This window comes from Blennius ocellaris, assembly GCF_963422515.1.
Source record: "Blennius ocellaris genome assembly, chromosome: 16".
NCBI classification, from domain to species: Eukaryota; Metazoa; Chordata; class Actinopteri; order Blenniiformes; family Blenniidae; genus Blennius; species Blennius ocellaris.
The window spans coordinates 20,896,363-20,918,492 of NC_137665.1; the positions used below are offsets into that span (position 1 = coordinate 20,896,363).

The window sequence follows — 22,130 nt, forward strand, 5'->3', positions numbered from 1 at the left end:
CAAGAGGCACCACTCGAAGTGCTTACATCAGTTCATGAGAATCTCTAAAGCTATAACAAGGACCCAAAATACAAATAGTAAATATAGTGTATTTATATATTTATAAAGTTGATACAATTCCTTTCCGAGTCCCGCGTCCAGTTTTAAAAAATATGCTCCTCGACGCTGCCGAAGGTCCGACGTGAAGGATCTGTGCGTCGACGCGCGAAGCCCTTATGATGCTCTACGAGAGGAAACGTGTCGGCCGCCCGGTCCCGGCGGCGCCGCGGCCAGGCGGCTGAAAGCTGAAAGCTTGTGCTAAGGAAGCAGGAAGTGTGAGATGTTGGGCGCGGCGGGTGGAAGGCTTTCCCGCCGCCGTCTGACAATCCGTCCGTGGGCGCGGCGGCTACACAGTTACCTCGTTCTTGCTGGCGGTGCGGTACGCGTGGTGGTGGCCGGGGATGTACTGCAGGTGGTCCACCGTGTGAGTCCGCCGGGACGCGAACGCCTGGCGCTTGGACGTGGGGGCGTGGTGGTTGACCGTCAGCGTGTTGTAGTCGCTGGAGGCACTGGGCTGCGAGTGCATCTTGGTCATCTTGTGGCGGTCCATGACGGGCGTGGTGGGCAGCAGCATGTCGGCGTGGGACATGGCCCGCGCCATGGCCTTCTCGCGGAACTTGTCGCGCCGCATCGCCGGCGACAGCAGCAGGGGGTCCTGGGAGTGGAGGCGGTCCGCCGAGAGCAGCTGCTCCTCCGACAGGTGGCGGTTGCTCCCGTACGCGGCGGCCGCCATCACGCCGTACGAAGACAAGCCGTAGTCGCCGCGCCGCGGAGTCCTGGGGGGCGACAGGACGTGGTCCTGGGACATGGCCCTCTGGACCCGGCGGGGGCGCTGCCGCTGCTGGTGGGGTTCGGGGTTCAGCTTCACCATGTGGGTCGGGCCTCGGCCGCCGAAGTCCGCGTGGTGGTGCTTCCGGGCGTAGTAGTCGTCTACGTCTTTATCGTCTGAGGGGACGGAGGAGAAGTGATCAGGAAGAGGACGAGGACATGGTCACTTCCATTCTGTATTATATATATCTATTATAAAACAGAACGCTACCGGAAGTCATTCATCCCAACAGCTGTTAGGACATTTAACAACTCAGTGTAAATGTCCTACATCCGTTACACCTGCACTGTGCACAGCTCTTTACCTATATACACTGTGTGTATAACAATCCTGGCAATTTACTCTATTTTAGAGGATTTTTCTTTTTACTGGATTGTTTTATTTTATGTATATTTTTTGTATTTTCTTTTTTTGGTGCTCTTTTTTGCTCTTGTTTAGATATTTACATATGTTTACATATTTTAATTCCTTAGTTTTATAAGTTCTGCACCTTTTACCTTGAGCTATTGTAAGCTTGTGTTTCCCCCTGGGGGGGAATGAAGCTCTCTACTCTTATTTCCTCTCAGCTTCAACTTCTAAAGTGTTCAAGACTTACTTATTGTCTTTAGCTGCTGAATCTCACATGTTTCTCCACTCAGTTCTGACATCTGAATCATATAGTTCTGATTTTCACCAATTAAAAATAAATAAATAAATAATAATAAGTGGAATTTCCTCGTTTCGTTTCTACCTTAAAGAAACAGGTGCAGTCCTGCAGCCGTGGCCACAGCATAGACACAGAAAGCAGTGTGATGTGGAGTGGCAGCTCAACACCTCGAGGAGGAAATGATGGATGGATGAATTATGGATCACGGGACTGATCATGAGTACAAATAATCAGAGCTGAGAGAGATTTAAATTTTTCCGGTTTCCTGGATAAAACCCCTAAATGTACATTTGTTGTTTCTAGTTGAGGTTTAGTTTGGTTTTCGCAGCTCGTGGATGAAGATGTGAGAGTGACACCAGGTGAGGATCCAGTTTCATCAATGTCGGATGGAAAAAGGAGCAGCAGCTCTTAAGAAGCAGGAAACAATGAACTCATACATGAAGGCCACATGCAGGTGGTTTTTACACACATTATTTATCTGCGAGTTTTGAAGTTTCAAGATTTGATTTCAAGAATGCAGACGCAGCAGTTTTGAACCAGTTTGTCTTTTAGACATCAACACATTCTGTCGTTTCGGTTTGATGACTTTGAGGTTTTTGCAGGATTTAAAAAGCAGTTTTTTTTCTCTCCGTCTCTTGCACACGTTCCTGAAAGCCTCCAGAAAAGAGAAATCTCAGGCCACTTGATACTCGGCGGAGGGCGACTCCCTGCTGAGCAGCATCTCTGGTTTCATGTCATGCTAAATGTGGGCACGTCGTCCTAATCCTCATTTTAAAAAAAGTTTCTGGACGAATGCGACTTTAAAAGGAAGATTTGAAAACTGCTCACAGACACGTCGACCTCGTAGTGAGACTCTATCAGACCTTTAAAGCAGTGGTTCCCAACCTTTTTTGACCAGTGTACCCCCTCTCTCGTGTGTGATTATTCGCCTTAATGTGTACTTATATTTAACCCTTTGTCTTTCTATCTATCCAACTGCTCATTTAAATAAAACAATTATTGTGAGTGTAAAAACATACCTTTTAATGAGACACTTGCGCTTGCTTGTCTTTCATAAGTCTTTCATAATTCCTTTTTTCACTGGGCTCCCCTGTGCCTGCGTCCGAGGCGACGGTAGCAGTAGCGGTAGCTGGACGTTTACTCCTGCCTAGCCATGCATCCATGTTTACAGTCGGTATGCAGCTAGAGTTAGCTAGCTTCGCGAATCGTGCGCGCCCCCAGCAAGAACGTGAACCTTTTTTTTTTTTTTTTTTTTAAAGCGCGCCACTTTATAGTCTTTTCATATTATGTGCATTGTAGTGTTACAATCACTGTGGACGAACTGCTACTCATGGAAAATAAACGTATGGCCTTACTAAAATTCATGATATAATACAATATAATATAGTATAATTTTTTTTTTTTTGTGTGTGGATACTGTAGGCTAATTTATAATCTGTCTGCGTACCCCCTGCAATACCCTCGCGTACCCCTAGGGGTCCGTGTACCCCCGGTTGGGAATCACTGCTTTAAAGGATACTGGCAGGGAGTCTGAGGCCCCCGTTTCCACGGCAACAACAACTTTTCGTTTCAGAGGAGCTTCACGTTTACATGGAGTCTGCGCTTTTTCATAAAGTTCGATTTTCAGGAGCGCCGTGCATCGCCGCCAGATAAACAAAGCGCCAAAACGAAACCAAACGTTTGTGTTTTCATTGGACATCGCTGTCGTGACAATGCAGCCAGATCGTACACACCGCTACACCGCCACACTCCCACACTGCCACACCGCCACACCGCCACACCGCCACACCGCCAGCTCGGTCCTGGCTCCTAGTTTTCCCCCGGTTTGATTCACATGACATCCAAGGTTCTACTCACTTGGCCTGCTGCTGAGAATTGAATTTTCACGTTCGACTTGAGGCTTGAGCAATAAAGACAAGGGTAATGTTAGGAGAGTCCTGTCCTCGGACTGAAAAACAAATAATAGTGAATCAGGAAATATGAGAATGATCGCAAAGGAAGAAGGATTTTGAAAGAAAACGCAAAGAAATGAAAAAGAAAACCGGGTCTGGGTTTCAAATACTAATTCCCTGTCCACTTAATTCCATTCGAACTTTACCATCAATTTGCCTCAAAACAATGCAGTACGTATGTCAGGCCTTTAGGTGGCACTGTAACAGCCACACAAATACACCAAAAACACGCAACCAGACAGGGAGAATCGTCCTGCTCCTCTGCTCCTGTGGACGATCGTATAGAGACGACGTTGCCCTGTGGGCGGAGCCTAAAACCAGCTGCCTGAGAGAAGCTTCCCGGAGAGGCTGACGGTTGACCACTGGCTGAACTCAGGTCCAAAGCCGTGTAATTTCCGCCACAGAGTTTGACACTGGATGGTATTCATGCTTCCTGCAGACGACAGACACGAGTTTTGTGGCTGTTTATTTAATGTATTTTTTCTTAAGCTGCTGATTTTCCAATCACACAGGCTGTTCCATAGTGTCGAGGTGTTGTTGGGGGGGGAAACACCAACCCAAAGGAGCCTGAACACGTCGCAGCCAATCGCCATTGGTGAGACCATGTTGAATAAAAGATAAAACGTCTTTAGACAATCTGACAGCAACGACAGTAATGCCTTTTCAAAACGAGCTCCAATTACATTTAGAAGAGCAGAAAGGCCTGAAGAAGAACTTCATAAAACTTAAGCATAAGCTTTTACTTTAATAATGAAAATTTGAATTGTATTTGATTGATTTTGTGAGTAATTGTATTTATGGTTCCACCAAACCACCTGTGGATCGTAACAGCAGGTCAGCAGGAGCTTTGGGGAACCAGCTGTATTCCTGAAAATAAAAAAACCCAACTACTCTCATTGTTTGGAAAACCAGAACCAGCAAGTTGAAAATAATTCTATATAGTATAGTGTATAATAGAAAATTCCACTGGAGGGTAAAGATTTGAACTCAGAGTCAAAAATAAGGCCTTTTGCCACAGCTTGCCTACTTTCTGGTCATTTTCCACGCCTGAATGAAGAAAGGGTTTTGTGTGATTGTTGACTGGAAGGTAAAGTGTGTGAAGATCATTCACCCTGGACGATACCAACAAGTGCCGTCGTTTCATCCTGTTGTCTGAACGTGAAGCTTTTCTGAACAAAATGCAAAATCGAAGTCATTTCCAGTCGGTTGCTGACGTGTCAAGATAGAGTCCAAGTCCTGCTCATCAATATTTATAACTGGCCGCCCACGATGCTGAGGAGGGACGATGGCAGTTGAAGAGTCTTGCCTGTTCAAAGTGTTTCTATTGTTCCGTCGTCCTCAGAGCGTCGCTGGGTTCCGCCGGGCTCTCGACGAGCCAACCCGTCCTGTGGTGTCACAGGTCGCCTCCCCGCCGTGTGCACACGCTCATTACGGCGACATTAACCACCGTGGTCTCGGCGGGCCGCCGCCCTACGCGTTTCCCCTTTTCCTTCCCGAGCCGCGGCGGCTCCCAGGAGAACGACGCCGTGGACGCTCTGTGATGAACTCGTTGCCCCGGCACTCGTTCATTACTGGCCGACGCAGAGGTGGAATGTCTGCTTGAGGACCGAGTCGTGGAGGAGACGGATGAAGGGGATTGTTTGTGTTGGACACTCGTCTCTCTGGGAGCGATGTCACGCCTGGATACAGAAGGTCACCTCATTGTCCCTCCCCACCGGGGGGGGATTCATGTCCGCGGCTCTGTGCATTTCTAATGATGGAGGCCCGACTGTGGCCTCCGGCGCCGCGCGGCAGCATTTTCTCCCCCAAAGGCTCAGTTTAGACGTGACATTATGGCAGGAAATGTCAACGAAACTCAACCAAAGGCTGCGAGCTGGCGGGCAGAGGAAGCCACCGGGGCCCAGGGCTGCTTTAATAGGTCAGGACGAAGCTTCCAGTGTCTGGACAGATCGTCTTCTCCACTGGTCCTGTGGTGGGAATGTATGATGTGCTGCTGCGACAAAGAAAACAACCAGAATTCTCAGCGAATATAGAATGTGAGCCGTTAGCATGAGCCACTTCAGGGAACGGGGAGGTTCTGGATTTGGTGAGAGAGAATACACGGCAGAACAGTAACGCAGTGGACAGTTCTCGAGTTTGATTCCTTTCTCTCCTGGGACTTTTCATGTTCTCTCCCTTCAACCCAAAGATGTGCAAGTTAAAAGAATGCGACTCTCGGGGTGCGTTTTCCACCACAACGTTGTTCTGATCCACTGATTCTCTGAAGTTTTTATCTCGGCTCCCAAACGGAAAGATTCTTTCACGGTCTCGATTCCCTCCAGCAGAGACGGAGTCTGTTACTATGATCAATAGTTCCTCCAGTTCATGGGCCTGTAAACAAACATGGCGGCCCCTGTGTTCTGGTTTTATCGTCCATATCGGCAGTTTAATAGTTGAAACTCTCCCCTGACGGCATCATCAGTCCACTAGAATGTTGGTTCTCTCCATTTTCCTCACATTTAGTGTACAATGCTCTCTGGTTTTGTTACCAAAACACGCCACAGCGCCCTCCGGTGGCCCGGCAGACAACATAGTTGTCAGTGTGTCTGCTGCTGCAGTATAGACATAACACTTTTATTTTCGAATTCAAATATAAAAGTGTAAAAATCAATTTGAGAATATTGAATCCAATGTAATTTTGTATTGAAATAGCAGAAATGTTGAACACAATGAATTCAGCATGCTGGGCCACTAGTGGGTGCTGTTGTTAGTTTTTTAATGAAAGCGCGCACACACACACACACACACACACACACACACACACACACACACACACACCACACACACTGAGGAGACATTTTCACGCTCCAGGGAACAATGTATTTTTTGAAGCTTTCTTGAATGAGCAGTCGTGCTCCAGAGGTTTAGGAGAACAACCAGCTCTAAAAATTAACAGGAGAACACAGACATTCTAGTGGACAAACCACCAAGTGGGATCCTTATTACGGTGACTGTCAAAATAAAACCACCAAGTCCAGGAGAACATGGACTGGGAGTCATAGCATCACGGCAGAAACACTGCTCTAATTGTCTCTACTGAGCATGTGCAGAACTCTGTGCACGTGCACAGTCACAGTGGTTTTTTTAGTGCACATGTGCAGTGATTCAAAAAAGGTGCCCTTTACCCCGTTTCCATGGAGACGCAATCAAAGCGTTTTAAAGAAGCCACATCTTCAGTGCCTCAGAGCGTCACGGTCGTGTAAACGCATCCCTAGAACACAGCAAAGGTTTCCTGCTTTAACAGGTTCTACTCTGGACCAGCTGAGATCCGACCCGCCGTTCGTCTCAGGCTGGGAACCGGAGGTGGAGGTTAAACTCTCCCAACCTTGAGGTCAAGATGGTACAGAAGATGGATGGAAGAAGGAAGTGTCGCTCCAATATGGCCGACTGTAAAACACTCTGATGGAGTGATGAAGGCTGCCGCCTCGCGGCTCTGCGACAAAACCAACTTCACTGTGATTGCGAGAAGCTTGAAGCGTCCAGACGAGTCGCCGTGGGAACCAGCGAGCGCCGAGAGAAATAACTCAGCTACAAACAGCGCGGCCCGCTAACAACGGCTCATTGAAGCCCGGATAAGCACTTCACTAGATTACTTCCAATACCGCCGCCGTTTTTCTGCTTCAGCTATCGATCCCCGACGACGGTAATCACATAAAGCACCGACACTCCAGAACGCAGAGGAACGTCAATTACACTGCGATCTTTGGAGGTTCGGAGGAATTTTAATGGGAACCGCTGCGACGCCGTTCAGCCCTCTGGGATTAAAGGCGGCATGTTTGTGGTGGGAGGTGATTTAATCCCGGTGATTACACTCAGATTGGCCCGTCGTCCTCTGAAGGGGTTCGACGCGTCAACGTCCTCTGTCTCCGGTTTGACGGGTGAAGGACGAGCGGGACGGAGCCGGCGCTCATTTAACATCGGCAGTTTTTAAAATTGCAAAAAAAGAGCCGAGTGATTTAATTCAGTAATCGCCGTCGTCGTCTCTCCAGATGGTTGAATTAAAATAGCAGCTGATTACATTACTGTTTGGGCTCGTTTCCAAAGAGCGGTGACGTTCTGTCGTTCGACTGGAGGCTCTTCTTCAGGGGACGACGTGGACGAGTCCTGCACAACGTCTCGTCTCAAACTCACATTGAAGAAATGAAACTCGCTTCTACTTTGAAGTGATTCATCCTTTTGATTTTTCTCGTGTTTGTCTACGAGAATCCAGCCAGATAAGAGCCGGAGCCTGGAGTTGATCAGGGAGGAGGAGGAGGAAGATGGAAGGACGTGGGACAGACGTGTTTCTCTGTACGAGACCCGACGGAACGGGTTTCTCTCTTTATGCAACTTATTTCTCTCAAATGACCTGAAATAGAAATAATCTGAAAACTAGACGTTCACTCTTTAAAACTGAAGGTATTGTGTACAGATGTACCGATACCAGTATCAGGTGTTGGTCTGATACTGCACGGAGGACTGATACTGGTAAAAGATCGACGATACAACACGGAGAGTGTTACATGACGTCACATATTAGCAACTTGATCACCAGCTGCTCGGTTTGTCGCTCAGTAGTTTAACTGAGAAAGTAACTATAACTTAAAAGGAACAGAAATCTTAAAAAAAAACAAAAAAACAAAAAAACCCTCAAATTTAGAGTGGGAAATGCAGCTTTTTGGTAAAAGACTCCAGTTACTCAACTATCTAGATGAGGACAGAGACGATTCTAAAACAAATAGTCGATTTAAAAAAAAACAATTAAAACAAGGTTTTTATTGAAATATAAAGAAACGTCGTCGGAGAATTTAAGATTTTAGGCATCTATTATTATTTTGTATGTTTGTTTTGTTTGAGAAATAAAGTGGTGGAGTAAGAATTAGACTTATTGGCATTTAATAAGTACTCGTATTGGTACTCAGCACCGCCAAGTACGTAGAGGTCAGTACTCGGACTCGTCCGGTATAACAGCGATGTCAGTGCGTCTCGTCTCTGCTGTTGGTCTGATGAGGTTGAAAACCTTCTGTTGTTTTCTTCTGTTGACTTCAGATGAAACCAATGAAATGTAAACTTGTGTATTTGTTCACTCGGAGAGAACTCCCCATAGCTTCCATGTGCTTCAAATAAACCCTTTAAAGTTCCAGAAACAAAAAAATATCTTGAAAGAAATCCACCGTTCTCTTCAGAAGCTTCACTCGGCAGCATCTATTTTTAATACGTCAGATATGAGACGGGCGCCGGGCCGCCTCGTCTCCACCAAGCTAGCAAACTGTTGCGTCAAGACATAAAAAAAAACAAAAAACACTGAAATGAAAAGACACGTGCTTTTGTTATTCTGTTTTTCTTTTCTTTTCACATTTAACAGAATTATTGATGGATTGTAGCTTTCGGCTCCAGGTGGATCTTCAGAACGGTGTAATGTGGTAATAAAAACTAAACACGAGGTGTCGGGTTTCATGTAGCATGTAGCATGTAGCATGTAGCATGTAGCATGTAGCATGTAGCATGTAGCCCAGAGCAGCAGTTTAACTACAGAGCCACATTGTGCTGCTGCTGGTCATCTGTTAACTATAGTTCTGTCTGTCTTATCTTTGTTATTCTCATTAACATTAAAGAATCTCCAGACGACGCTCGTCTTCTCGTCCTCCGTCTGCTGACGGATGACGTCACGTAAAATTCGCCGGTTTGCATCGTGGATCTTTGACCAGTGTTTATTGATCAACTTTGTGTGACGATTGGCATAAGACACAAACAACCACCAATGGAACGACTCTGAAAATGACAGTGTGAGTTTTTTTGAAACTGTGTGGCCGTCATAGCAATGCTATCAGGATAGCATCAAGCTAGCTGCCACTCCAGCATCACTATGGGCGTCAAGGTGTTCAGTTTGGAGGATTAGTGTGTCAGACAATATTAATAAATCAATACAACCTGCAGGGTTATAGTATATATATAGTTATAGTATTCTGTATGAATTTTAGGAATCGAGTTGATGAAGTTGAAGGATTATTACTGATGTTGATAATAATATTATTAACTTTACTTGTAGGTTATATTTAAAATGTGTACTGTTGATTTCCTGCTCGTTGCCTTGTTGGTATAATGTGTTGTTTGACATTTCTAGTATTCTATATGCACTTTATGAAACCAGGTGATAAACTTTAATAGGTATTTTTAATGTAACAACGTTTTACTGCAGGATGTATTTGCAATATGTGTCATAATGTTCTGGTACAAAATCTGGTACCGAGCATCTTTTCTTTAAGATTTATGTTTTTTGTACATGGTCCCTGAATAGATAGATAGATAGATAGATAGATAGATAGATAGATAGATAGATAGATAGATAGATAGATAGATAGATAGATAGATAGATAGATAGATAGATAGATAGATAGATAGATAGATAGATAGATAGATTTGAAACAGAGAAAGAACATATTCTCTCTCACTGTCTGTTCAGTAACAAGAGTCAGAGCCTCTCTATTGATTGATAATCAATGTGAAAATAAATAACTGAAATCTTTCCATCCCGTTTTTATTCGCTCGTTGTTTTTATACTTTGACCATTTTTAAGTTGAACTGCTGCAAAATACGTGCAAGCAATACATCAGGATAATTGCAGCTTTAAAAAAAAAAAAAGGTTAATTATTTGGGGGGGGGGGGGAAACACTTCATTCATTAAAAACATGCAACGAATCCGAAACCAGGTTCAGCGACCGTCATCAAGCAGGAAATGTCAACGTGACGATAACGAACTGTGGAGCCGCCAAGACGTTCAGCCATGTCGGCGTATCGAAGCCATTCAGATGAAAAACAGAAAAAGGCCCATCTTAATATGTCATTAGGAGGCGTTAACAACGTGACACAGATGGAGCCAAATGACTCGCCAATTAGCCGTCAGCCGGCGGACGAGTGGAAGGAACGAGGACGGAGGCGCCTCGCCATGCATGTTAACTTGATTTCACCGTTAGAGGTGGAAAAAGTCGCAGGACGAGCTGCATGACGAGCCACCAGACGTCTGGAGAGGCTCGTCATGGAGCTCGTCTCCGCGATGGTGACCCCACCCCCCCCCCCCCCCCCCCCCACCCAGCCATGCATGAGGCCATGAAGGCCACGTCATTCCACGCCTATAGAAAAAAACAGAAAGACAGCAGTGATGGAGGACGAATGAAGGACCACCTACTTAATCTGTGCAGAGAGTATTTACTTAAGTCAGGCTGGAGGGCCAGCTCGTAGGAGGGCGGCAGATGGCTCAGGTTCTGGAAGGATCTGGAGAGCGACAGGTCGTAGGGCTCCGTGGCCGAGGTCAGGATGTTGTTCGTGCGCTGGGGTCGCTCTACAGGGGGACAGGGGAGGAAGCGGGGCAGCGCCGTCAGCTCACAGCCAATCAGAAACACCGGGGAGTCAGTGGAGGGAGGAGGAGGAGTGGGGGGGGTGGAGGGGGTGGAGGGGTGGGGTATGTGCTCTGAGATGAAGGGCGACTGCTGATGACTGAATCCGTCTTTCTAGATTGGTTTTCTGGGAAACAAGCTGTGGTCCAGCAGGTCTCAGGAGGATTCTTCCGTCATCGACGGCGACGAGGCGACGAGGAATCACTGAAATACTGAACGACGGCAGAAATCCTGCGGACCTCAAACCCACGACATTTAAACAGCCGAATGACCTCTCAGATAACCGAGACGCTGAACTCAGCGATTTCCGAGCGCCGCAGGCTAAAACTAAAGACGGTCGTAAACTGAAGCAAAGGCTGAGTAACAGTTCCTTTCAGTCAAACAACAAGAAAACTTTGATTGCAGCTCCGGACTTCGGACAACAGGTCGGATTTATAAAAGCTCCGGTTACACGACAGGTCAAGACAGTTTACATGGCAACGCTCTGAAAACAGTGTGTTTCCTCTGAAACCTCAGCAACGCTGAAAACAATGGAGTCTTCATGTTGGGCCACTAGTGGGTGCTGTTGTTAGGACTGAAACCACACACACACACACACAGCAGAGAACAACAAGCTCTAAACATGAACACTGTTGGATCGTTATCACAGTGACTGTCAAAATAAAAGCACCAAGTCCAGGAGAATAAGGACTGGGAGTCTTGACACCACAGAGGAAACTTTGTTCTGATTGGCTCTACTGAGCATGTGCAGAACTATTAGTTATTACGGCCGTGGTGACCAGGACCAGGACCAGGACCAGGACCAGGACCAGGACCAGGACCAGGACCAGGACCAGGACCAGGACTCCACTGTTTGCAAAAAGTTGTGTGTTCATTGCCGTTGTTGTTTAAACCCAAAACGCTATAAAAGTTTAGCGTTTTCACTTGAAACTCTTGTCGTGTAAACGGACCCTTCGTGTTTCAGCCTCCATGTTGCTGACCTACTTCACAATCGGGAGTTGAGTAAAATACTGACTATTACCCACAAGGGCGTTACTGAATACATCCAGGTACTCTGACGCAGAAACCGGTTACTTCAGGTTTAGCAGTGGACGACCTGCAGGAGGCCGTTAAACGTGAGCGGACTCTGGGAACACCGTCAGTCGCCATTGTGACTCCCGGCGCTGCTTCGGGCTCCCGGGGCTCCAGTATTTAGGACGGCCAGCCAGGGGTCAGGCTGCACAGCAGGGGGGCGCAGGAGCCGCGCTTCAAAATAGGACGATCGCATCAAGGAGGACGGGGACACACAACGCAGAGAACATATGGTGCAGGAGGTGTGTGTGTGTGTGTGTGTGTGTGTGTGTGTGTGTGTGTGTGTGTGTGTGTGTGTGTGTGTGTGTGTGTGTGTGTGTGTGTGTGTGTGTGTGTGTGTGTGTGTGTGTGTGTGTGTGAAGGAGGGAAAAGTAATGCGTGAAGAAAGGACTGAAGGTCATGGGTTGTGATGCAGCAGCGTGAAGAATTGACTGCAAAAAAAAAGAAAGAAAACCCACAAACACTGTGAAAGAAAAAAAGTAAAAGGTAAACAAGAGGAGGATAAATGACCCCCGGTGAGGAGTGGAGGGGTAACTCTGGATCCTGACTGGGGATGGAACGGGTGGAGGGGGAGGGGGAGGGGGTGAACAAAATACACATAAGCACCATGTATGTGTATTGCTTACCGTATCTCATTGGTCTGTGGGCTAACGGATCCAAGTGAGAGAGAGAGGATCAGTGACAGTCAATCAATCAAGCTTCATCCAAACCCACGTCAGCGGGCGTTACCGCGGCAACACGCCAGCAGTGACGCCACCGTCAGTCGCACTTCAAAAGTTCAGTCTGAGTCAGAGTCTCTGGTCTGGGCGTGTGGAATTACGAGATTTGATCCAATTCAACGAGACGACATGAAGAGGTTGTTTATAGAATCAGTGTTTCCCAACCGGAGGTTCTGGGTTTGGTTGGTCTGTCTTAAACTGGTCCTATAATCCAGCTTATCTCCTCCTCCTCCTCCTCCTCCTTCACCTCCTCCTCCTCCTCCTTCTTCACCTCCTCCTCCTTCTTCACCTTCTTCACCCCTCCTCCTTCTTCACCCCTCCTCCTTCTTCACCTCCTCCTCTATCTTCACCTCCTCCTCTATCTTCACCTCCTCCTCCATCTTCACCTCCTCCTCCTCCTTCTTCTTCACCTCCTCCTCCTCCATTTTCACCTCCTCCTCCTTCTTCACCCCCTCCTCCTTCTTCACCTCCTCCTCCTCCATCTTCACCTCCTCCTCCATCTTCACCTCCTCCTCCTTCTTCACCTCCTCCTCTGCCTTCTTCACCTCCTCCTCCTCCTTCACCTCCTGTGTCTTCACCTCCTCCTCCTCCTTCACCTCCTCCTGTGTCTTCACCTCCTCCTCCATCTTCACCTCCTCCTCCTTCACCTCCTCCTCCATCTTCACCTCCTCCATCTTCACCTCCTCCTCCTTCACCTCCTCCTCCATCTTCACCTCCTCCATCTTCACGTCCTCCATCTTCACCTCCTCCTCCTCCATCTTCACCTCCTCCTCCTCCTTCACCTCCTCCTCCATCTTCACCTCCTCCTCCTCCTGGTCGCTCCAGAAACCTCATATTCAAAGTTTCCAGCTCCTCCTTGATTCTCCTCCATTACAATATTGGATCCTAGGAGCTACATTCAGAATCTGCTGTGTCTGTGTGAGCTGGACTGGCTCCGCCCACACATGACCATCTATGGGAAGAGGAGGAAGTACTTCCTCTCGTGGTGCCATGTGCCAGAGCAGAGCTGCCTGATTGTGTGAGGAGTCAAAGGGGGAGGAGCCTACCTTGATTGTGATTGGCTAAACCCCCGATGACACTATAAAGGGTTTGATTTCTGATTGGCTGCTTGGAGCAACACACTTTTTAAAACCTGGAACAAGCCAGGAGAGAGAGGACACACTTTCTTCTTCTGGGGCGTCGGTCCAGGTGTGGAGACGAGTAGAACTGCTGGAGAACCTTGAGGAAGTGGATTTTATATAATGTGACTCTACGCTTCGTTTTCTGTTTTAACTTTAAAATATTGTCTGTAAACAACTTTTCTGTCTTTATTCTAGTTTGCAATTTTTTTTAAAAGTCCAAATCTAAATCTGTGGACTTGTGAGCAGGAGAAGGGTGAGACTCTGAGCCTCCGGTTGGGAATCACAGACATGTTGTTTTTTGTTTTTTTTAATGTCTGTTTGAACAATTTCTCGAAACCGATATTTTTTATTTTCCCAGCAATAATTCAGCACAAAGGCAGTGAAGTCCTGAAGGGCCACTAAGAGGAGCAGCAGGCCGTAATAAACCGAGAAGAAACCCGCTGTTCCGTCAGCCACGTAACAGATAACGACTGCTCGCCACAATAAAGTGTTGTTGACCGTTGTCAAGTCATTTCAGCCTGAAATTACAGTCGGTGAGAAATCACCTGGAAAACATTTACAAAAAACATGTTTTGCAGTAATTCCTGCAGCAGGCGACTGCAACGTTGCAGAGAGTTGAAGCGTCTCCCGACCAGCAGCTCCTGAATTATGCAGCGGAGCTGTGATCCCGTCTCAAGACCGTCCTGAAGTGGCGTCGGGAGAGTTTTGTCTCGTGGTGACGGACTTTTCAGACACATTTCCAAACCCAGTGAGAAGACCGAGAGGGAAGAAAACGAACAAACTGTCACACTGTTTTATCAACTCATAACTTAACCGGCTGATTTGAAGTAAGTTATGAAAGAAGAGCTGCTAAGAAAGGTTTTAATTTGAAATCATTTTTCTTGTCTGTTTGAGTAAATGTTCTCTTATTTACATTTCTTGCTCCTGATTCTTATATTTAACAAAGTCTGAGGAAAAACTGTCCACAAAAATGTAAAACACCCCTTATGAGTATAATAATAATAATAATAATAATAATAATAATAATAATAATAATAATAATGAATAGTAATAATAAATAATGATAATAATATTATTATTATTAATATTAATAATAATAATAATAATAATAATAATAATAATAATAATAATAATAATAATTAATGAGAATAATAGTAATAAATAATAATAAAAAATTACTACTACTACTACTACTACTAATAATAATAAAAATAATCATAATCATAATCATAAAAATTACAGTTTACTGTGAAGGTAATGTGTTAAGAGGCAAAGTTAGAGAGTTTATTAATTGTACAAGTTGGAATATTGGTGTGTTTATTTATTTCTCACCACTTTGGAAGAGATTCAGTCTCTAATTTGACTTGTGACGATGTTTCTTCATATCGGCTTCAAACCAGGAGTGTAAAAGTTTAGTTTTTAGTTTATCCTGAGTGGTTTGCACCCAAACAATATTGCCACGATGAACTTCACATCTAAGCTTTTTATTTATTGTGAAACTGACGCCGCTCTCAACAAAAACTCTCTGGGGTAAAATCCAGTGAGAAATCGAGAAAACGTCCCTGGCTGTTGCATTGTGGGAGTTTTTAACAACGTGTCCCTGACAGTATGAGCTCTGAGTTTGGTAGAAACCAGGAAGCTACTTTCACAGCTCCGTATTGAAGAAAGAAAAAGATCTTACTCTGAATTGTGACCGTGGTCTTGGTGTTGTGGAGGATTGGAGTGGGTTTTGATCGACAGGCTTCATGTTTGACCTCCTGGATCTGAAGCTCCGACGTACGGAAGCCAATGTGGCTCAAACGTCAATTTAAAATGTTTTAAGAGGAATACTTTTTCACTTTCAGATTACCATGATTTCCGGACTATTGAAATATACAAATTTAAAAGAGGAAAGTAAAAGAGAAAGAAATATCTGAGTTACGTGATGCACCTGAACGCATCACCCCAGTATCAGCAGCATGAAGCTCGTTGACCCTTAAAAAGCAGGTAAACTGCTTTTTTTTTTTTTTTTTTTTTACTCATAAATAAAAATTAATCACCAATCATCCAAACTGCATTTTCATTTTCTTCTTCAAGGCTGCTTATTGTGTCACTTAATTAAAATGAAAACGTTAAAAGTTTTTAGAAACCTTCTAAAAACCATGTTTAAAGCTCATCTGGAAATTTTACCGCCAAGGGAAAAAGTAGATCTGAACTGAAAGGAACTGAGGTTTTTACAAAACCCAGGTTTCAATCGGCCGTAAAGGAAAAATGCATCTCAATGGAAGGAGTCGGTCTGTGGAACCATCTTGATTGTAAAACTAAAACTTCTAAGTCCATTGATGTGTTTAAGAAACAGAAATACGACACTGCGGAGCAGCAGATCAACCTTATTTATTTATTTTGTGTTTGATGTTTTGGAAAAAGACGCTGCGTGTGACACTCAAATAAACTGAACTGGAACTGTAAATGATTTTGTGTTGATAAAATTACACGTTTGACTTCTTTCTGCTCCTTTTCATTCACATGAAATGCTGCTGGTGCATTGTTTTAAATGAATGAAATAAATAATAAAATGAAAAAATGAAATTAAATAATTTTTAATTTACGAGTCAAAGAAAAAAATGCAGTTTAATCTGAAAATGAGAAAAGTATTTCTGTTCATACATTTCCAATAGATTTTTGAGCCACACTGGCTTCCATAGCGACGTCCAGGAGAGGGAATGTCCTCCAGCACCGGCTCTGCCGGCTCCTGGAAACGTTTGGACCGACAAGCCTCTTTAGCGGCGCCGTGTCTTATTTCATTGTCGCAGTAATCCCACCCTGGAAGCTGCTCCTCTTTCACACTAAATCACATTCACGGGACTGGACGGGGCGCTGCGCCGCCGTAATTGGATTTGCAATAACTTGAGCAAAAGTGCTCAGATGATCCCTGTGATAATCGCACTTTCTCTCTTTTGTTTTTCATTTATTCACAGCTTTTCTTTCCTTTTTCTTTTTTTAAAATCGGCTCAGATTTTAATTTCCCCCTGAAAGATAGACTTTGGTGTGTGAAATTGAAAAGAGCTCATCACACGAGGGACGTTACTGCAGTGTTTGTGGAGGGTCGAGTGAGGTCTGTCGTCATCATCATCATCATCATCATCATCATCATCATCATCATCATCATCATCATCATCATCATCATCATCATCATCATGGTGAAGGTGTGTCCTTACCCAGTTTGGGGGTGAGTGCGGTCAGGTCCAGGTGGCTGTGCTGGTACTCATGATGGTGGTTTCCTGTTGTAAGAAACAAACACAAACAACAAAAAAAACAACAAGATTCAAACTTTAATAAGACGAGTGAAAACCAGGAAGTGACATTTCACATGTTTCCATTCATGTCATCAGCTGCCTTCTGTTCTTCATTTCCCCACTGCGCGTTGGTTAATGCTAATGTCACAGCTTAATGACGCAGCAGCAAGTCTTTCCCCTGGTGTGGAAGGGTTAACGGCAGAATGTGTCGTTAGAAATGTTCCCAGGGAATCAAGTCAGACAATATTGATGTGAAGACATGAAACTGTTTTAGAATAATAGCAATCAAGGACACGAAATAAATACATTAAGACACGGAATAAACTAGAACTACACTCGGTGTCGCCATGGAAACCAGAAGATTACAAGGCTATTGATCCACCACGCTGCCACCATCTGTCCTGCTCGTTTCAATCCATTCATGTCGTCACCGTTCAACTCTCATGTTCACACATTGTACTATTTGTGATGTGACCCCATGACCTTTGACCCCCAACGACTGACCAGGGTGATGATGTCACTGCATCATGTGACATATCAGAAGATACGTCCTGGGACTTGGTAGTTTTATTTTGACAGTCACCATAATAACAATCAAACTTGGTAGTTTTATTTTGACAGTCACCATAATAACAATCCAACTTGGTGGTTTTATTTTGACAGTCACCATAATAACAATCCAGCTTGGTAGTTTTATTTTGACAGTCACCATAGTAGCAATCTAACTTGGTGGTCTGTCCACTAGAATGCTCTCCAGTGTTAACAGCCCCCACTAGTGGCCCAACATGAAAACTACACTGTTTTTGCTGTTCATGTGGAAATGAACTTCTTTTTCGGAACGTTGCTGCGTAAACATGAAATATTTCTGGAGGAAAAAGGTAAAAAACGATGTCTTTTCACTTGAAACGTCGTAGATAAAACGCCGCTTGTCCAACATTGTCCTCCACGTGTCCAGAGCGTCTCCACCCCTGATCGGGCGCTGTGATTGGTTCAGAGCGGTAAACGGAGGTGCAGCAGAGCGGTTGATCACGGCCGGGCTGTGAGCAGCTGCTCCTCTCCATGTTGCACTAACTGTTGATTTGATGGTCAAATAAGAAAAGGGAGATGACGGAGGCGCTCCTCCACCCGGAGCGGCGAAGACAGTTCACATAATCCCCACAGCCTCCATTTCCAGTACGGCTGTTTTTCTTAGGGTCTGGTCTCTGCGGCCCATTTGCATTTAAATGTGCTCGTCTATCACCCAATAAGAGGACGGAGGACAGTGAAGCCTCTGCTGCGGCGCTTCTCTAACTGTTTTTAAAAGGTTTCCAGCTGCTGCTAAAGACCAGCGGCTGCAGGAGGAGGACGTTCCCGCCGGGGAGCCGCCACGTCTCTGATCATGAGATTTTGACTTTTTACAAAGATCTGCACATTTCTACTACAACCTGGACTTTTGTCTGCACCTTGTTATCATGAAGCCAGACTTTGGTCCAATCACACCAACCCATCCAGAGAAGCTTCCGGAAGCAGCCGAGTCGTCAGGTTCAGACTTTAAAATGAAGCCGGCGGTTTAACCGAGGTTCACAAGTTTATCTCCCCGAGGGGATTTTCTTTAATATACGTGTTACTGAGGTACTCTGCACTTCAGAGCCAACATGAGTGATTGTATAATCCTCGTCAGGAGCTGCGTCTCAACGTTATTCCTCCACCTGCTGCAACTCCACTCACACGGTTACTACTGAGAGTATTCAGGAGAGCAAGTACTGGAAGTACTACTGGCAGGGGGAAATAGCAGTAGTATTGAAGGAAATACAGGAAAGAGACAAACATGGAGTCGTCTGTGTGGAGCAGACAACAAAACATTATGAAGTAACTGAAAGTTCCAAAAGAAATCGGTCGTAATAACAATCAAGTACATCGCATTAATAAAGCGTTAACAGTACTAGCAGTGTAAAATAAGCACATTAAAAGTAATAGCAGCTGAAGAAGGAAAGGAGCATTAGATATAATCTGTGTAATACCAGAAGCAGCAACAGTAGTAATACTAGTAGTAATAACAATAGTTATACTAGTAGTAATACCAGAAGCAGCAACAGTAGTAATACCAGTAGTAATAACAATAGTTATACTAGTAGTAACACCAGAAGCAATAACAGTAGTAATACCAGTAATAATAACAGTAGTAATACTCGTAGTAATACCAGAAGCAATAACAGTAGTAATAATGGTAATACCAGCAGTAATACTAGTAGTAGTACCAGTAGTAATAACAGTAGTAATACTAGTAGTAATACCAGAAACAATACCAGTAGTAATAAGAGTAGTAAAACTGTGGTAATACCAGTAGTAATCCAGTAGTAATAACAGTTGTCATAACAGTACTAACAGTAGTATAAACAGTAGTAAAAATAGTATTAATACCAGTAGTAAAACTGTGGTTTATACCCATAATAAAACAGTAGTAATACCAGTAGCAATACCAGTAGTAAAACTGTGGTAATACCAGTGGTAATAACAGTTGTCATAACAGTATTAACAGTTGTAAGAACAGTAGCAAAACTAGTTGTTATATCAGTAGTAAAACTGTTGACATAACAGTACTAACAGTAGTAATAACAGTATTAATAACAGTCGCTATAGCAGTAGTAGTCATAACAGTACTAACAGTAGTAATAACAGTAGTAATAACATTAGCTATAGCAGCAGTAGCCATAACAGTACTAACAGTAGTAATAACAGTAGTAATAACAGTCGCTATAGCAGCAGTAGTCATAACAGTACTAACAGTAGTAATAACAGTAGTAATAACATTCGCTATAGCAGCAGTAGTCATATCAGTACTAACAGTAGTAATAACAGTAGTAATAACAGTCACTATAGCAGCAGTAGTCAAAACAGTACTAACAGTAGTAATAACAGTAGTAATAACATTCGCTATAGCAGCAGTAGTAAGAACAATAACTATCCAGAGGGAATGTCGTGTGCCTGCCTCTCCCTGCCGACATCGTTTGATCTCCATTTCCATGGCAACAGAGGAGGCGGTGCCTCTCCCAGTAGTGCAGTCATGAACAGAAGCCATAGAACCTGTTTTGGAATGTTCTGCTTGTTTTCATGTTGTTTTAGTGTCGGAGGCTGATCTCAGCCCGTCACTCTGGACGGAGATCAGCTCCCATCCAGACGGAGGCACCACGTTTTAGAGGCGCGAGGATGGAGCGGGGCGGAGGGCGGGGCGGAGGAGTAACGCAGCCGACGGGGGTGGGGGGGTGGGGGTGTCACGCAGATTGGCTGAGCCGATTCATGCGGCTCGTAAATGAAGCGAATGCTTCCAGGTTCCAGCGGGCGGAGAGAGGGGATCCCACTGTGACCCAGATCCATTTTAAACACCTCTCTCTGGGTAGCTGACCGACACAGGGCGAGAGAGGGGGAGAGCGAGAGAGAGAGAGGGAGAGAGAGAGAGAGAGAGCCCTGCTCTGTCATTATGCAGGCTGAAGGGTGGAGCAGTGAAGTGCCAGGCCGCCTCACCTCCTTCTGCCCTTGTGGGAATGTGACGGAGGGGAGAGCGGGCGGCTGCTCTCATTTTTTAGTGTGTTCATGTTCCGGCTGCTTCCGCCCCCCGGTGGAGCGGCGGCCGGCGTCCAGCCACCAGCAGGCAGGAAGCGCCCTCACGCTCTGGGAAACTACGGCTTGACGAACAAAATCTCTTTGAGATGAAGAGAACAGTATAAATAAATCAAAGCTCCTCTGGTGTGTTTGGTTCCGACTGTTTCTAGAAAGTATGGAGGAAAATACAGGTGTTTTTATTCTGTGTCTCTGGGGGCAGTGAGACGACCCCCGGGATCATCTGGGCCGGTGGACTCAATGATCTTCTCCCCTCGTCGCTTTTATCCAGGGAAGTCTGGTTTCCTCCGCCAGTCCTGATCCTGACGCTCCAATGCTTTGAAGTGAAAAGTCATCCAGTTTTTGGGTCCATTTTTACTCTGAACCCCTCAAGACACAACGTTTCTGAAACACCAAGGTGCTCCACGGCCCTGGTAGCTAGTTCCTCTGCAACGAGTTCCTCTGCAACGAGTTCCTCTGCAACTAGTTCCTCTGCAACTAGTTCCTCTGCAACGAGTTCCTCTGCAACTCGTTCCTCTGCAAAGAGTTCCTCTGCAACTAGTTCCCCTGCAACTAGTTCCCCTGCAACTAGTTCCTCTGCAACTAGTTCCCCTGCAACTAGTTCCCCTGCAACTAGTTCCCCTGCAACTAGTTCCCCTGCAACTAGTTCCACTGCAACTAGTTCCTCTGCAACTAGTTCCTCTGCAACTCGTTCCTCTGCAAAGAGTTCCTCTGCAACTAGTTCCCCTGCAACTAGTTCCTCTGCAACTAGTTCCTCTGCAAAGAGTTCCTCTGCAACTAGTTCCTCTGCAACTAGTTCCTCTGCAACGAGTTCCTCTGCAACTAGTTCCTCTGCAACGAGTTCCTCTGCAACTAGTTCCTCTGCAAAGAGTTCCTCTGCAACTAGTTCCTCTGCAACTAGTTCCTCTGCAACTAGTTCCACTGCAACTAGTTCCTCTGCAACTAGTTCCCCTGCAACGAGTTCCTCTGCAACGAGTTCCTCTGCAACTAGTTCCTCTGCAACTAGTTCCACTGCAACTAGTTCCTCTGCAACTAGTTCCCCTGCAACGAGTTCCTCTGCAACGAGTTCCTTTGCAACTAGTTCCTCTGCAACTAGTTCCTCTGCAACGAGTTCCTCTGCAATGAGTTCCTCTGCCACTAGTTCCTCTGCAACGAGTTCCTCTGCAACTAGTTCCTCTGCAATTAGTTCCTCTGCAACGAGTTCCTCTGCAATGAGTTCCTCTGCCACTAGTTCCTCTGCAACTAGTTCCTCTGCAACTAGTTCCTCTGCAACGAGTTCCTCTGCAACGAGTTCCTTTGCAACTAGTTCCTCTGCAACTAGTTCCTCTGCAACGAGTTCCTCTGCAATGAGTTCCTCTGTCACTAGTTCCTCTGCAACGAGTTCCTCTGCAACTAGTTCCTCTGCAACTAGTTCCTCTGCACATGCTCAGTAGAGACCATCAGAACAAAGGTTCCTCCCTGGTGTCATG

The 22,130-nt window shown here is 45.3% G+C and overlaps 1 protein-coding gene across 1 annotated transcript in view; it reads right to left on the reverse strand.

Moving 5' to 3' along the window:
• Nucleotides 1-385: 385 nt before the first annotated feature.
• Nucleotides 386-22,130, reverse strand: part of LOC308141458 (shisa family member 6) — a gene marked incomplete at both ends in the record, with an annotated part of 100,273 nt that continues 78,528 nt past the window's right edge. The window contains 4 exons of the mRNA XM_080511632.1: nt 386-984; nt 10,695-10,823; nt 12,576-12,596; nt 16,987-17,049. Coding sequence (XP_080367758.1) covers nt 386-984; nt 10,695-10,823; nt 12,576-12,596; nt 16,987-17,049 — 812 coding nt within the window. The remainder of the gene's footprint in view (nt 985-10,694; nt 10,824-12,575; nt 12,597-16,986; nt 17,050-22,130) is intronic.